This window comes from Lethenteron reissneri, chromosome 40 (genome assembly GCF_015708825.2).
Source record: "Lethenteron reissneri isolate LAM-NWPU_2019-01 chromosome 40, ASM1570882v1, whole genome shotgun sequence".
Lineage (NCBI taxonomy): Eukaryota > Metazoa > Chordata > Hyperoartia > Petromyzontiformes > Petromyzontidae > Lethenteron > Lethenteron reissneri.
The window spans coordinates 3,862,793-3,878,183 of record NC_083818.1 but is presented as its reverse complement, the minus strand read 5'-3'; the positions used below and the strand labels follow the sequence as shown (position 1 = coordinate 3,878,183).

At 58.3% G+C, this 15,391-nt stretch overlaps 2 protein-coding genes across 2 annotated transcripts in view; both read left to right on the top strand.

Annotated features, from left to right (window-relative positions):
• Positions 1 to 11,440, top strand: part of WNT4 (Wnt family member 4) — a 12,590-nt gene extending 1,150 nt beyond the window's left edge. The window contains exons 2-4 of the mRNA XM_061567943.1: positions 2,488 to 2,630; positions 4,711 to 4,851; positions 11,099 to 11,440. Of these exons, the coding sequence (XP_061423927.1) occupies positions 2,488 to 2,630; positions 4,711 to 4,851; positions 11,099 to 11,425 (611 nt within the window). The 3' untranslated portion in view covers positions 11,426 to 11,440. The remainder of the gene's footprint in view (positions 1 to 2,487; positions 2,631 to 4,710; positions 4,852 to 11,098) is intronic.
• The window catches only part of LOC133352427 (solute carrier family 2, facilitated glucose transporter member 1-like), a 140,581-nt gene that overhangs the window by 65,001 nt on the left and 60,189 nt on the right, over positions 1 to 15,391 (top strand). The window lies entirely within an intron of this gene.

Below are 15,391 nucleotides of genomic sequence, written 5' to 3'. Positions count from 1 at the left end.
CCCATCGGAGACACTCACAGAGACCCCCAGGGACCCCCACCAGGGAGAAACTCCGAGATCCTCAGGGATTTTCCCATCGGGAGACACTCACAGAGACCCTCAGGGACCCCCACCAGGGAGAAACTCCGAGATCCTCAGGGATTTTCCCATCGGGAGACACTCACAGAGACCCTCAGGGACCCCCACCAGGGAGAAACTCCGAGATCCTCTGGGATTTTCCCATCGGGAGACACTCACAGAGACCTCCAGGGACCCCCACCAGGGAGAAACTCCGAGATCCTCAGGGATTTTCCCATCGGGGAGACACTCACAGAGACCCTCAAGGACCCCCACCAGGGAGAAACTCCGAGATCCTCAGGGATTTTCCCATCGGGGAGACACTCACAGAGACCCTCAAGGACCCCCACCTGGGAGAAACTCCGAGATCCTCAGGGATTTTCCCATCGGGGAGACACTCACAGAGACCCTCAAGGACCCCCACCAGGGAGAAATTCCGAGATCCTCAGGGATTTTCCCATCGGGGAGACACTCACAGACACCCTCAAGGACCCCCACCTGGGAGAAATTCCGAGATCCTCAGGGATTTTTCCATCGGGGAGACACTCACAGAGACCCCCAGGGACCCCCACCAGGGAGAAACTCCGAGATCCTCAGGGATTTTCCCATCGGGGAGACACTCACAGAGACCCTCAGGGACCCCCACCAGGGAGAAACTCCGAGATCCTCAGGGATTTTCCCATCGGGGAGACACTCACAGACACCCTCAGGGACCCCCACCAGGGAGAAACTCCGAGATCCTCAGGGATTTTCCCATCGGGGAGACACTCACAGAGACCCTCAAGGACCCCCACCTGGGAGAAATTCCGAGATCCTCAGGGATTTTTCCATCGGGGAGACACTCACAGAGACCCCCAGGGACCCCCACCAGGGAGAAACTCCGAGATCCTCAGGGATTTTCCCATCGGGGAGACACTCACAGAGACCCTCAGGAACCCCCACCAGGGAGAAACTCCGAGATCCTCAGGGATTTTCCCATCGGGGAGACACTCACAGACACCCTCAGGGACCCCCACCAGGGAGAAACTCCGAGATCCTCAGGGATTTTCCCATCGGGGAGACACTCACAGAGACCCTCAGGGACCCCCACCAGGGAGAAACTCCGAGATCCTCAGGGATTTTCCCATCGGGGAGACACTCACAGACACCCTCAGGGACCCCCACCAGGGAGAAACTCCGAGATCCTCAGGGATTTTCCCATCGGGGAGACACTCACAGAGACCCTCAAGGACCCCCACCAGGGAGAAACTCCGATATCCTCAGGGATTTTCCCATCGGGGAGACACTCACAGAGACCCTCAAGGACCCCCAACCTGGGAGAAATTCCGAGATCCTCAGGGATTTTTCCATCGGGGAGACACTCACAGAGACCCCCAGGGACCCCCACCAGGGAGAAACTCCGAAATCCTCAGGGATTTTCCCATCGGGGAGACACTCACAGAGACCCTCAGGGACCCCCACCAGGGAGAAACTCCGAGATCCTCAGGGATTTTCCCATCGGGGAGACACTCACAGACACCCTCAGGGACCCCCACCAGGGAGAAACTCCGAGATCCTCAGGGATTTTCCCATCGGGAGACACTCACAGACACCCTCAGGGACCCCCACCAGGGAGAAACTCCGAGATCCTCAGGGATTTTCCCATCGGGGAGACCCTCACAGACACCCTCAGGGACCCCCACCAGGGAGAAACTCCGAGATCCTCAGGGATTTTCCCATCGGGAGACACTCACAGACACCCTCAGGGACCCCCACCAGGGAGAAACTCCGAGATCCTCATGGATTTTCCCATCGGGGAGACACTCACAGAGACCCCCAGGGACCCCCACCAGGGAGAAACTCCGAGATCCTCAGATTTTCCCATCGGGGAGACACTCACAGAGACCCTCAGGGACCCCCACCAGGGAGAAACTCCGAGATCCTCAGGGATTTTCCCATCGGGAGACACTCACAGAGACCCTCAGGGACCCCCACCAGGGAGAAATTCCGAGTTCCTCAGGGATTTTCCCATCGGGGAGACACTCACAGAGACCCTCAGGGACCCCCACCAGGGAGAAACTCCGAGATCCTCAGGGATTTTCCCATCGGGAGACACTCACAGAGACCCCCAGGGACCCCCACCAGGGAGAAACTCCGAGATCCTCAGGGATTTTTCCATCAGGGAGACACTCACAGAGACCCTCAGGGACCCCCACCAGGGAGAAACTCCGAGATCCTCAGGGATTTTCCCATCGGGGAGACACTCACAGAGACCCTCAGGCTTGGGACTCCCACATTCACAGACATCCTCTGAGATCTCCAGGGAGGGTTAGGGGGTGCTCACAGAGACCCTCAGGGACCCCCCCAAAAGGGCAATCCTCGACAAACCCCCTCACTGAGTCCCCCCCCACCAACCCCTCCACCACCCCCTTGTTGTGGTCCCTTGTGCAGGGTTCCAGTGGTCCGGATGCTCGGACAACATCGCCTACGGAGTGGCCTTCTCGCAGAGCTTCGTGGACGCGAGGGAGCGCGGCAAGGGAGGGTCCCCAGCGCGCACGCTCATGAACCTCCACAACAACGAGGCCGGCCGCAAGGTGAGGGCACGCGCTTCACGGACTCTCGTGAACAGGCCCGCTGGTCTCATAGAGGCCCACGGAGTCTCGCGGAGAGACCCACGGGCTCATAGAGGCCCACGGACTCTCATATTGAAAGCCCACGGACTCTCACATAGAGGCCTACTGACTCGCGCATTGAGGCCCACGAACTCGCGCATAGAGGCCCACGGACTCGCGCATTGAGGCCCACTGACTCTCGTATAGAGGCCCACGGACTCTCACATAGAGGCCTACTGACTCTCGCATTGAGGCCCACAGACTCTCGCATTGAGGCCCACGGACTCTCGCATAGAGGCCCACGGACTCTCACATTGAGGCCCACGGATTCTCGCATAGAGGACCACGGACTCGCGCATAGAGGCCAACGGACTCTCACATAAAGACCCACGGACTCTCACATTGAGGCCCACGGACTCTCACATTGAGGCCCACGGACTCTCGCATAGAGACCCACGGACTCTCGCATTGAGACCCACGGACTCTCGCATAGAGGCCCACGGACTCTCGCATTGAGACCCACGGACTCTCGCATTGAGACCCACAGACTCTCACATAGAGGCCCACGGACTCTCGCATTGAGACCCACGGACTCTCGCATAGAGGCCCACGGACTCGCGCATTGAGACCCACGGACTCTCGCATTGAGACCCACGGACTCTCGCATTGAGGCCCACGGACTCGCACATAGAGGCCCACGGACTCTTGCATTGAAGCCCACGGACTCTCGCATTGAGACCCACAAACTCTTGCATTGAGGCCCACGGACTCTTGCTTTGAGGCTCACGGACTTTTGCATTGAGGCGCACGGACTCTTGCATTGAGGCCCATGGACTCTCGCATTGAGGCCCACGGACTCTTGCATTGAGACCCATGGACTCTCGCATAGAGGCCCACGGACTCTTGCATTGAGGCCCACGGACTCTCGCATTGAGACCCACGGACTCTTGCATTGAGGCCCACGGACTCTTGCATTGAGACCCACGGACTTTTGCATTGAGGCGCACGGACTCTTGCATTGAGGCCCACGGACTCTTGCATTGAGGCCCACGGACTCTTGCATTGAGGCCCACGGACTCTCGCATTGAGTCCCACGGACTCTCGCATAGAGGCCCACGGACTCTTGCATTGAGGCGCACGGACTCTTGCATTGAGGCGCACAGACTCTCGCATTGAGGCCCACGGACTCTTGCATTGAGGCCCACGGACTCTCGCATAGAGGCCCACGGACTCTTGCATTGAGGCGCACGGACTCTTGCATTGAGGCGCACGGACTCTTGCATAGAGGCCCACGGACTCTCGCATTGAGGCCCACGGACTCTCGCATTGAGGCCCACGGACTCTCGCATAGAGCCGCACGGACTCTTGCATTGAGGCCCACGGACTCTCGCATTGAGGCCCACAGACTCTCACATTGAGGCCCACAGACTCTCGCATTGAGACCCACGGACTCTCGCATTGAGACCCACGGACTCTCGCATTGTGGCCCACAGAATCTCATATTGAGGCCCATGGACTCTCGCATTGAGGCCCACGGACTCTCGCATTGAGGCCCACGGACTCTCGCATAGAGGCGCACGGACTCTTGCATTGAGGCCCACGGACTCTCGCATTGAGGCCCACGGACTCTCACATTGAGGCCCACGGACTCTCGCATTGAGACCCACGGACTCTCGCATTGAGACCCACGGACTCTCGCATTGTGACCCACAGAATCTCATATTGAGGCCCACGGACTCTCGCATTGAGGCCCACAGACTCTCACATTGAGGCCCACGGACTCTCGCGTTGAGGCCCACAAACTCTGGCATTGAGGCCCACAGATTCTCATATTGAGGCGCACGGACTCTTGCATTGAGGCCCACAAACTCTGGCATTGAGGCCCACGGACTCTTGCGGAGAGACCCACCGCGTATCTCTGCGTGTCTCTGCGTGTGCCTCCGCGTGTCTTCCCAGTCTCTCCACACGTCCGCGTGTGTCTCTCCAGGCTGTAGTCTCCCACATGCGTGTCGAGTGTAAGTGCCACGGCGTGTCTCCGCGTGTCTCTCCCCGTTGTCTCCAGGCTGTCGTCTCCCACATGCGTGTCGAGTGCAAGTGCCACGGCGTGTCAGGCTCGTGTGAGGTCCGCACCTGCTGGAGGGCCCTGCCTCCGTTCCGCAAGATCGGCTCCGTGCTCAAGGAGAAGTTCGACGGAGCCACGGAGGTGCGACGCGCCTCCTCCCTCCTCCCTCCTCCACCACGTGTTCAACCGCAACAACCACAATCTCCACCACCACCACCATCATCATCAGCATCAGCAGCAGCCATTGTCTACTATCCACTGCTGGATGAAGGCGCTTCGTTGCCATTCTGCCGCACGCTCACCTTCACCTCGTCATCGTACATTATGATATGAATAATAATAACAACGGCCGGGCGCTGATGGTGGTGGTGGTGGTGGTGGCTACGCTAAGTTGGCACAGAAGGGGCCACAGGTGGTGCATCTGCCAGTCATCTCAGTCAGTCAACCCCATGGCACCTGCAGGGTCTGTCCCGTGACCTCGTCCTCCTGCACCTAGCCTGGCACAGCAGTCAACCCCATGGCACCTGCAGGGTCTGTCCCGTGACCTCGTCCTCCTGCACCTAGCCTGGCACAGCAGTCAACCCCATGGCACCTGCAGGGTCTGTCCCGTGACCTCCTCTTCCTGCACCTAGCCTGGCACAGCAGTCAACCCCATGGCACCTGGGTCTGTCCCGTGACCTCCTCTTCCTGCACCTAGCCTGGCACAGCAGTCAACCCCATGGCACCTGCAGGGTCTGTCCCGTGACCTCCTCTTCCTGCACCTAGCCTGGCACAGCAGTCAACCCCATGGCACCTGGGTCTGTCCCGTGACCTCCTCTTCCTGCACCTAGCCTGGCACAGCAGTCAAACCCATTGCACCTGGGTCTGTCCCATGACCTCCTCCTGCTGCACCTAGCCTGGCACAGCAGTCAAACCCATTGCACCTGGGTCTGTCCCATGACCTCCTCCTGCTGCACCTAGCCTGGCACAGCAGTCAAACCCATGGCACCTGGGTCTGTCCCGTGACCTCCTCTTCCTGCACCTAGCCTGGCACAGCAGTCAACCCCATGGCACCTGCAGGGTCTGTCCCGTGACCTCCTCTTCCTGCACCTAGCCTGGCACAGCAGTCAACCCCATGGCACCTGGGTCTGTCCCGTGACCTCCTCTTCCTGCACCTAGCCTGGCACAGCAGTCAAACCCATTGCACCTGGGTCTGTCCCATGACCTCCTCCTGCTGCACCTAGCCTGGCACAGCAGTCAAACCCATTGCACCTGGGTCTGTCCCATGACCTCCTCCTGCTGCACCTAGCCTGGCACAGCAGTCAAACCCATGGCACCTGGGTCTGTCCCGTGACCTCCTCTTCCTGCACCTAGCCTGGCACAGCAGTCAACCCCATGGCACCTGGGTCTGTCCCGTGACCTCCTCTTCCTGCACCTAGCCTGGCACAGCAGTCAACCCCATGGCACCTGGGTCTGTCCCGTGACCTCCTCTTCCTGCACCTAGCCTGGCACAGCAGTCAAACCCATTGCACCTGGGTCTGTCCCGTGACCTCCTCTTCCTGCACCTAGCCTGGCACAGCAGTCAAACCCATTGCACCTGGGTCTGTCCCGTGACCTCCTCTTCCTGCACCTAGCCTGGCACAGCAGTCAAACCCATTGCACCTGGGTCTGTCCCATGACCTCCTCCTGCTGCACCTAGCCTGGCACAGCAGTCAAACCCATGGCACCTGGGTCTGTCCCGTGACCTCCTCTTCCTGCACCTAGCCTGGCACAGCAGTCAACCCCATGGCACCTGGGTCTGTCCCATGACCTCCTCTTCCTGCACCTAGCCTGGCACAGCAGTCAACCCCATGGCACCTGGGTCTGTCCCGTGACCTCCTCTTCCTGCACCTAGCCTGGCACAGCAGTCAAACCCATTGCACCTGGGTCTGTCCCATGACCTCCTCCTGCTGCACCTAGCCTGGCACAGCAGTCAAACCCATTGCACCCGGGTCTGTCCCGTGACCTCGCCCTCCTGCACCTAGCCTGGCACAGCAGTCAAACCCATTGCACCTGCAGGGTCTGTCCCATGACCTCCTCTTCCTGCACCTAGCCTGGCACAGCAGTCAAACCCATTGCACCTGCAGGGTCTGTCCCGTGACCTCCTCCTCCTGCACCTAGCCTGGCACAGCAGTCAAACCCGTGGCACCTGCAGGGTCTGTCCCGTGACCTCGTCCTCCTGCACCTAGCCTGGCACAGCAGTCAAACCCGTGGCACCTGCAGGGTCTGTCCCGTGACCTCGTCCTCCTGCACCTAGCCTGGCACAGCAGTCAAATCCATTGCACCCGGGTCTGTCCCATGACCTCGTCCTCCTGCACCTAGCCTGGCACAGCAGTCAAACCCATTGCACCCGGGTCTGTCCCATGACCTCGTCCTCCTGCACCTAGCCTGGCACAGCAGTCAAACCCATTGCACCTGGCTCTGTCCCGTGACCACCTGTCACTTCACCTGGCCCGGCACATGCGCCGTGGTCACCGTCACCACTTAGTGGCGAATGGCGGCTGCTTGTTATGGGTGGCTACGCTGCACGTGGCTGCTCGCGATCCAGCGCTGTGGAGGTAGCGGCGAGGGGGTGTACGTCGATCAACGCGCACGAATTATGTTGTTGCGAAACTCCCTTCGCCGTGGGGGGGGGGGGGGGGGGGGGGAGCTGCCGTACCATTGGCTCGCCAGGGGAAGGTGGTGCAGCGAAAATTGGGACCCCAACTGTTCCATCTGTATGGCATCGAGCAGGGCGTCGGCAACTGAACATTTATAAAATCCTTTATATTAAGTTCACTCGCTTGCTTGCTTGCGCGCTTACGACCGTGCAAATATTTCGGTCGTTTTTTATTTAAATCATTTATATTAAGTTCGCTTGCTTGCGTGCTTGCTTGCTTGCGCGCTTACGACCGTGCGAATCTTTCGGTCGTTTTTTATTTAAATCATTTATATTAAGTTCGTTTGCTTGCGTGCTTGCTTGCTTGCGCGCTTACGACCGTGCAAATCTTTCGGTCATTTTTTATTTAAATCATTTATATTAAGTTCGTTTGCTTGCGTGCTTGCTTGCTTGCGCGCTTACGACCGTGCAAATCTTTCGGTCGTTTTTTAACCCACTTCCCGTGATCCAATCGAGCTGACATTTTGCACACAGACTCGTTGTGCGTGACAATTTATTTTCGTGAAAATTTTTTCCAAAATTTTCAACATTTTAGGAATTCTTTTTTTATATTTAATTACCAATTGCTTAATGGTGGCAGGCAATCATCTGACCCATAGGTGGCAGCCATCTCAAGCCAGAGGACGAGAGGACTCTAGCCGCCCGAAAACCGATGCCATGCATATGAAGGATTTATAGTGAAAAACGTAGTTTTTACGGGTTAATTTTTCCGGATTTAGTAACAAACTCGATCGTTCAAGAGCCGCAGTTCCTTAGAGAGCCGCGCGCCACTCTGGAGGCCCAGGTTGTCGGCTTCCTGGGATAGAGCGTTGCCCCCTCGCACGCGTGGGTTGTCTCCGGGTGCTCCGGGTTTCCAACCCGCATGTAAACACCGCAGAGCTTGGGGGGAGGGGGCGGTGGGGGTGTGATTGGTCCCAGCTCACCGCGTGGTTGCTGTTGCCTTTCCTCTCTTCTCTGGTCGCCTCATCGAGCCGCTGAGTCGTGAGCGGCGGTGCGTTGCAAGTTCACGATCATAAAAAAACAACACGTGAGATATATTCGTCACTGAATTCGCCTAAGCGGAATAATCACCATTTCCACCCGTACCCACCCATACCAACTCATACCCAAATACCCCCACACATATCCGACATACCCACCCACCCATACCCACTCACAACCACCCATCCACCCATAATACCCGACCATACCCATCTATACCCACCCACACCCAATCACAAAAACAAAGATCCCCCGTGTAGCCTTAACAGACTCTTGGGGAAAGTTCTGTTAGCGAGCACCTATGAAGGCCGGCACGGCGCACGAGGCTGAGTCGACCTTGTGGAGGTTGGTCCCGGGACCGGTTCGGATCATCGTCACCAGCGTGGTCCATGAGCGAGACACCAACTCGGGTCGCCCGGTGTCGCTGCGCAGCGCGCTAACTCCTGTGCTCCCCTCACCCACACTCACTCACCCACACACACCCACACTCACTCACCCACACACACCCACACTCACTCACCCACACTCACCCACCCACCCACACCCACACTCACTCACCCACACCCACCCACACTCACTCACCCACACACACCCACACTCACTCACCCACACTCACTCACCCACACTCACCCACCCACCCACACCCACCCACCCACACTCACCACCCACCCACCCCCACCCACACAAACCCACACCCACACCCACCCACCCACACAAACCCACCCACACCCACCCACACCCACCCACACCCACCCACACCAACCCACACCCACCCACACCCACCCACACCCACCCACACGCCCGCCTGCCCACCCACGCCCACCCACACCACCCACACCCACCCACACCCACACCCACCCACACCCACCCACACAAACCCACACCCACACCCACCCACACCCACCCACACCCACACCCACCCACACCCACCCACACCAACCCACACCCACCAACACCCACACCCACCCACACAAACCCACACCCACTCACACCCACACCCACCCACACACACCCACCCACACCCACACCCACACACACCCACACTAACCCACACCCACCAACACCCACCCACTCCCACCCACAACCCACCCACACAAACCCACACCCACCCACACTCACCCACACGCCCGTTTGCCCACCCACGCCCACTCACACCCACCCACCCACACCCACCCACACCCACCCACACCCACCCACACAAACACACCCACCCACACAAACCCACCCACTCACACCCACCCACCCCACCACACCCACCCACACAAACCCACCCACACCCACCCACCCACACCCACCCACACCCCACCCACCCACCAACACCCACCCACACTCAACCACCCAAACCCACCCACACCCAAACCCACACAAACCCCCCCCACACCCACCCACACAAACCCACCCACCCACACCCACCCACCCCCACCCACACACCCACACAAACCCACACAAACCCACACCCACCCACACCCACCCACACCCACACCCACCCACACCCACCCACACCAACCCACACCCACCAACACCCACACCCCCCACACAAACCCACACCCACTCACACCCACACAAACCCACCCACCCACACCCACCCACCCCCACCCACACCCACACCCACCCACACTAACCCACACCCACAAACACCCACCCACCCACTCCCACCCACACCCACCCACACAAACCCACACGCCCGCTTGCCCACCTACGCCCACCCACACCCACCCACACCCACCCACAACCCACCCACACAAACCCACCCCACAACCACACCCACCACACTACCCCACCCACACCACACCCACCCACCCCCTCCCACCCACACCAAACCCACCCACCCACTCCTCCCATGTCCCACCACACCCACACAACCCACACCCACCCACACACACCCACCCACATCCCACCCACACCCACCCACACAACCCACACCCACCCACACAAACCCACCCCACACCCACTCACACCCACCCACACCCACCACACCCACCCACACAAACCCACCCACTCCCACCCACACCCACCCACACAAACCCACACCCACCCACACAAACCCACCCACACCACCCACACCCACCACACCCACCCACACAAACCCACCCACACACCCACCCACCCACACCCACACCCACCCACACAAACCCACCCACCCCAACCAACCCCACTCACACCCACCCACACCCACCCACACCACCCACCCACCCACACCCACCCACACCCCACCCACACCCACCCCACCCACACTCACACCCACCCACACCCACCCACACCCACCCACCCACACCCACCCACCCACCAACACCCACCCCACCAACCACCCAAACCCACCCACACCCAACCCACACAAACCCACCCCCACACCCACCCACACAAACCCACCCACCAACACCCACCCACCCACACCCACCCACACCCACCCACACAAACCCACCAACCCCAACCAACCCCACTCACACCCACCCACACCCACCCACACCCACCCACACTCACACCCACCCACACCCACCCACACCCACCCACACCCACCCACCCACACCCACCCACCAACACCCACCCACACTCAACCACCCAAACCCACCCACACCCAAACCCACACAAACCCACCCCCACACCCACCCACACAAACCCACCCACCCACCCCACCCACACCCACACAAACCCACACCCACACCCACCCCCACCCACCCACACCCACCCACACAAACCCACCCACCCACACCCACCCACCACACGCCCCAGGTGGAACTGCGCAAGATCGGCACGCGGCGGCAGCTGGTTCCGCGCAACGCGCAGTTCAAGCCGCACACGGACGAGGACCTGGTGTACGTGGCGCCGAGTCCGGACTTCTGCGACGCCGACCCCAAGGCGGGCGTGGCGGGCACGGCGGGCCGCGAGTGCAACCGCACCTCGCGCGCCCTCGACGGCTGCGAGCTCATGTGCTGCGGCCGCGGCTTCCACACGACGCGCGCCGAGCTGGTGGAGCGCTGCTACTGCAAGTTCCACTGGTGCTGCTTCGTCAAGTGCAGGCAGTGCCGCAAGCACGTGGAGATGCACACGTGCCGGTGATGGCGATGGCGGCGGGGGCGGGAGCGACCAGACGGACGTACGGATGGGCGGGCGGGCGAACGCGTTGCAAGAGATGACTGCTGCTGATAATGATGATGAGGACAGAGAGAGATGGAGAGAGGGGAGGAGAGCTGGCCGGCGGTGATGGGGGAGAGGATGTGTGTACGCGCGCGCGTGACGGCAGACGGGGTGATGGTAGCTGGCGATGGGAGACGATGGTAGGAGCTGGGCGGATGAGCGACGGGAGCGATTATGGATGATGTGGGGGGGGGGGGGGGGTGGGACGCAATCCAGCGATGGGAGACAGTGGTGATGGAGAAGGAAGGGCGCGCGATGGGACATGTTGATGATGCGGAGCGAGTGATGGGGTGTGCGTGCGTGCCCGCGTTGAACGTGAGGGTTGACGCTTTGAGTTGCAAAGAACCGGGACGTATCGTGGTGAGAGGCGTGCAGAAGAACATCTCAGAGGAAATGAGAAGCACGTTGTGTGATTGCATAGTCACGGATCTTCCCAGGACGGCTATCTTTAAATATATATTGACGACGTACTGGGGGTAAAAAAATAACCCGTATAAACAAAGTTTTTCACTATAAATCCTTTATATGCGTGGCTGCTAGAGTCCTCTCGTCCTCTGGCTTGAGATGGCTGCCACCTATGGGTCAGATGATTGCCTGCCACCATTAAGCAATTGGTAATTAAATATAATTTATTTTTTCCTAAAAAGTGTAATTGTCACGCACAACGAGTCTGTGTGCAAAATGTCAGCTCGATTGGATCACGGGAAGTGGGCTAAAAAACGACCGAAAGATTTGCACGGTCGTAAGCGCGCAAGCAAGCAAGCAAGTGAACTTAATATAAAGGATTTAAAAAGCAGGACAGGTGGCAACCCTGGCGTGTGTGTAGGCGTGAGTGAGTCGTGGCGCGAAAGGCTGGGACGGAACAGAACAGATGGGAGCGGAGTGGAACGTGCGCGCACGAGCGCGTGTGTGCGTGTGTGTGTGTGCATGCCTAAACAGCTTTAGTTCGACCGGATCGAGGGGGCTAAACGGGCGCGGCACGGGCTAGAGAAGAGATGGAGTGATGTGGTACAGGAGGACGTGGAGCTGAGTGGACTTGCCGATGACTGGTACCAGCGGTGTCAAGATCAGCCTCTGTGGAGGAGGCTCGTGAAGGACGCTGCTGGGCAGTTGGAGGCAGTCGCCCTCCAACAACAACGGAGGGCGGAGGAGCGACGCTCACAACAACGAGCGGAGCGCCCGGTGGCTAAAGCACAGCAAGTTTGTACAGTAGGAGGCACAGGTGGTGCATCAGCCAGTCATCTCGGTCATCTCGGTCAGTCGACCCGTGGCACCTGCTGGGTCTGCCCCGTGACCTCCTGCCAGCGGGCGTTTGACACTTCACGTGGCCTCAAGGTGCACTTGGCCTGGCACAAGCGTCGTGGTGACGTCACCGCCACTTAGTGGCGAATGGCGGTTGTTGTTGCATCGTGACGACTGCTCCTGCCTTTAACCGGGATGAGGCGAGCTCACGCTGCGTGACCCTCCCGTAGACCTTCGCTAGGGTTGGGACTCAAACCGTCGTGATGAGAGTTTGGGTGGGCGAGCGATAGTTTCTGCCAGGATGGTTACACGGTCAACATGACTTAATGTACGACTCACAGTGACGACCTCACATCTACCCCCCCCCCCCCACACCTCTATTTAAGACCGAAACAGGAAGGCATTCTCCACAATTCTGGCTGATCGCCTGATGATGCCGGTTGTAATCAAAGGCGAAACGTCGTACTCGAATTGTCAATGTTGTGAGTTTATTCTCCAACACACCAGTCTGCTGAATTAGTAACGAATCGGCACGTTTTGCTTACCTGACGAACCTTACTAATTGGCTGTGTCGGGTGGTGGCGGGTTTAGCGACACATTTATATATTTCACGCGATCTAACCCAAAAAACACCTTTCCGTGTGACCAATGCACCATGAAGTAGCCAACGGTGCAGATCGGAGCTGTGGGGGAAAGACAACAAACACAATGGGGAACTGTGTCTCTCTCTCTCTTAACACCACTGGAACAAAACACCAGCTCGCTCGCTCTCTCTCTCTCTTTGAACGTCACCAGAAGAACAGAGACGTTATTCTCACTTTGCCGAATGTTGTCCTCAAGATTCTAGATTTAAAGTTTTCGTGACTGCAAGGATTCATATTCTTAGGTTTTTTCGGTAAAGTCACGTAGGTAAAAAAATTAAAATTGATAAAAGTTAAATAAAATAAAAATCACGACGTTTCGGAGGCAACACAAGCATCCGTCTTCAGGTGGAACCGTCACAGCCACGACAGCTGTATCAAGTAAGTGAGAGATTACAAGAGCTACCACTCCGTTTATATAATGGTGGTAGCTCTTGTAATCTCTCATTTACTTGATACAGCTGTCGTGGCTGTGACGGTTCCACCTGAAGACGGAAGCTTGTGTTGCCTCCGAAACGTCGTGATTTTTATTTTGTTTTAATTAATTTTAACTTTTTTATCTACGTGACTTTACCGAAAAAACCTAAGAATATGTCCTCAAGATGCTTGCCAAAAACCCCGTGTCGTCTAAAATCGCTGCGAATGAAATTTGGCCGCGAGAATTTTTTTTTTCAACGAACAAAAAATTTGGGAGACGTCAAGCCACGTAACGACACGGACAAATGCCTCCTTGCTCACCACCGCGGCCGTCGAAGGTCCAAACGCCATCAGATCGGCGTTTAAACAACCTGCCACCGAATTTCGATTTAAAGCTTTCGTGACTGCAGGGATTCATCTTCTTGGTTCTTTCGGTAAAGTCAAGTAGAATGGAAATAATAAAATAATAAAACTAAAACATAATACAATAATTCTCACGACGTTTCGGACACAACGCAGGACGACTGCTTGCGTTGTGGCCGAAACGTCGTGAGAATTATTTTATGATGTTTTATTTTTATTATTTTATTATTTCCATTCAACCTGCCATCGGTTAGCCGCAGCGCGCCGGAGGCAGTCGATTCTCCACGACCGGGGTTTCTAGACGGCACATTCGGTGCGGCCGCAGTGATGCCATCGGCTAAGAGCCCCGCGAACTAAAACGCCCGTCGGTTCCACGAACACACGGCCCGTATCCATCCTCCTCTCCCCAACGTCGATCGAACGCGTCCCCCCCTGGGACACAGTCGCCCCGTACCCAGGGTTGCCCCCCCGTCCCCACGGTTGACCTCGCGCGGAAACGTGAACTGCTGCACGGTTTTTGACTACAGACCTCGTGGGTGGCTGAGACAATGTGCCCGAGTTTGGTCTGCGCTGTGACGAAGGTGGCAACGCTCACCGACTCGATTACTCGCTCACTCGCCCAGTCACTCGCTCGCCCACTCACCCACACACTCATCGACGCGCTCGCCCGCCCACTCGCTCACCCATTTACTCACCGACACATACCACTCGCCCTCCTACTCACCCATTCACTCACTGACCCACTCGCTCACCCACCCACTCGCTCACTGACCCACTCGTCCGCCCACTCGCTCACCCATTTGCTCACCCATTCGCTCACCGACCCATACCACTCGCCCTCCAACCCACCCATTCACTCACTGCACCACTCGCTCACCCACCCACTGACCCACTCGCCCGCCCACTCGCTCACCCATTGGAATTGGCGTCTTTGAGCCGCTACTCTGTGCCGAGGTCCAGAACCGGTGGCGGCTGCGTCGAAAGTCGTCATGGCAGTGAACCGCGCAGTTCGTGGCGGCTGAGAAACCTCTCTGGGTGTGGCGCGTGACGTTCTTTCAGCAACGTTCGATTGTTATATTGTGGTAGCGACACGAACCACCCGGGTTGCCACCTGTCCCGGGTTCTGTGGGCAAGGTGGCAACCCCTCACCCGAATGGGCAAGCGTTTCTAGAGGGGGGGGGGGGGGGTGGCGGGGGGTTTGAGGAGGGGAACACAACCACTGTGA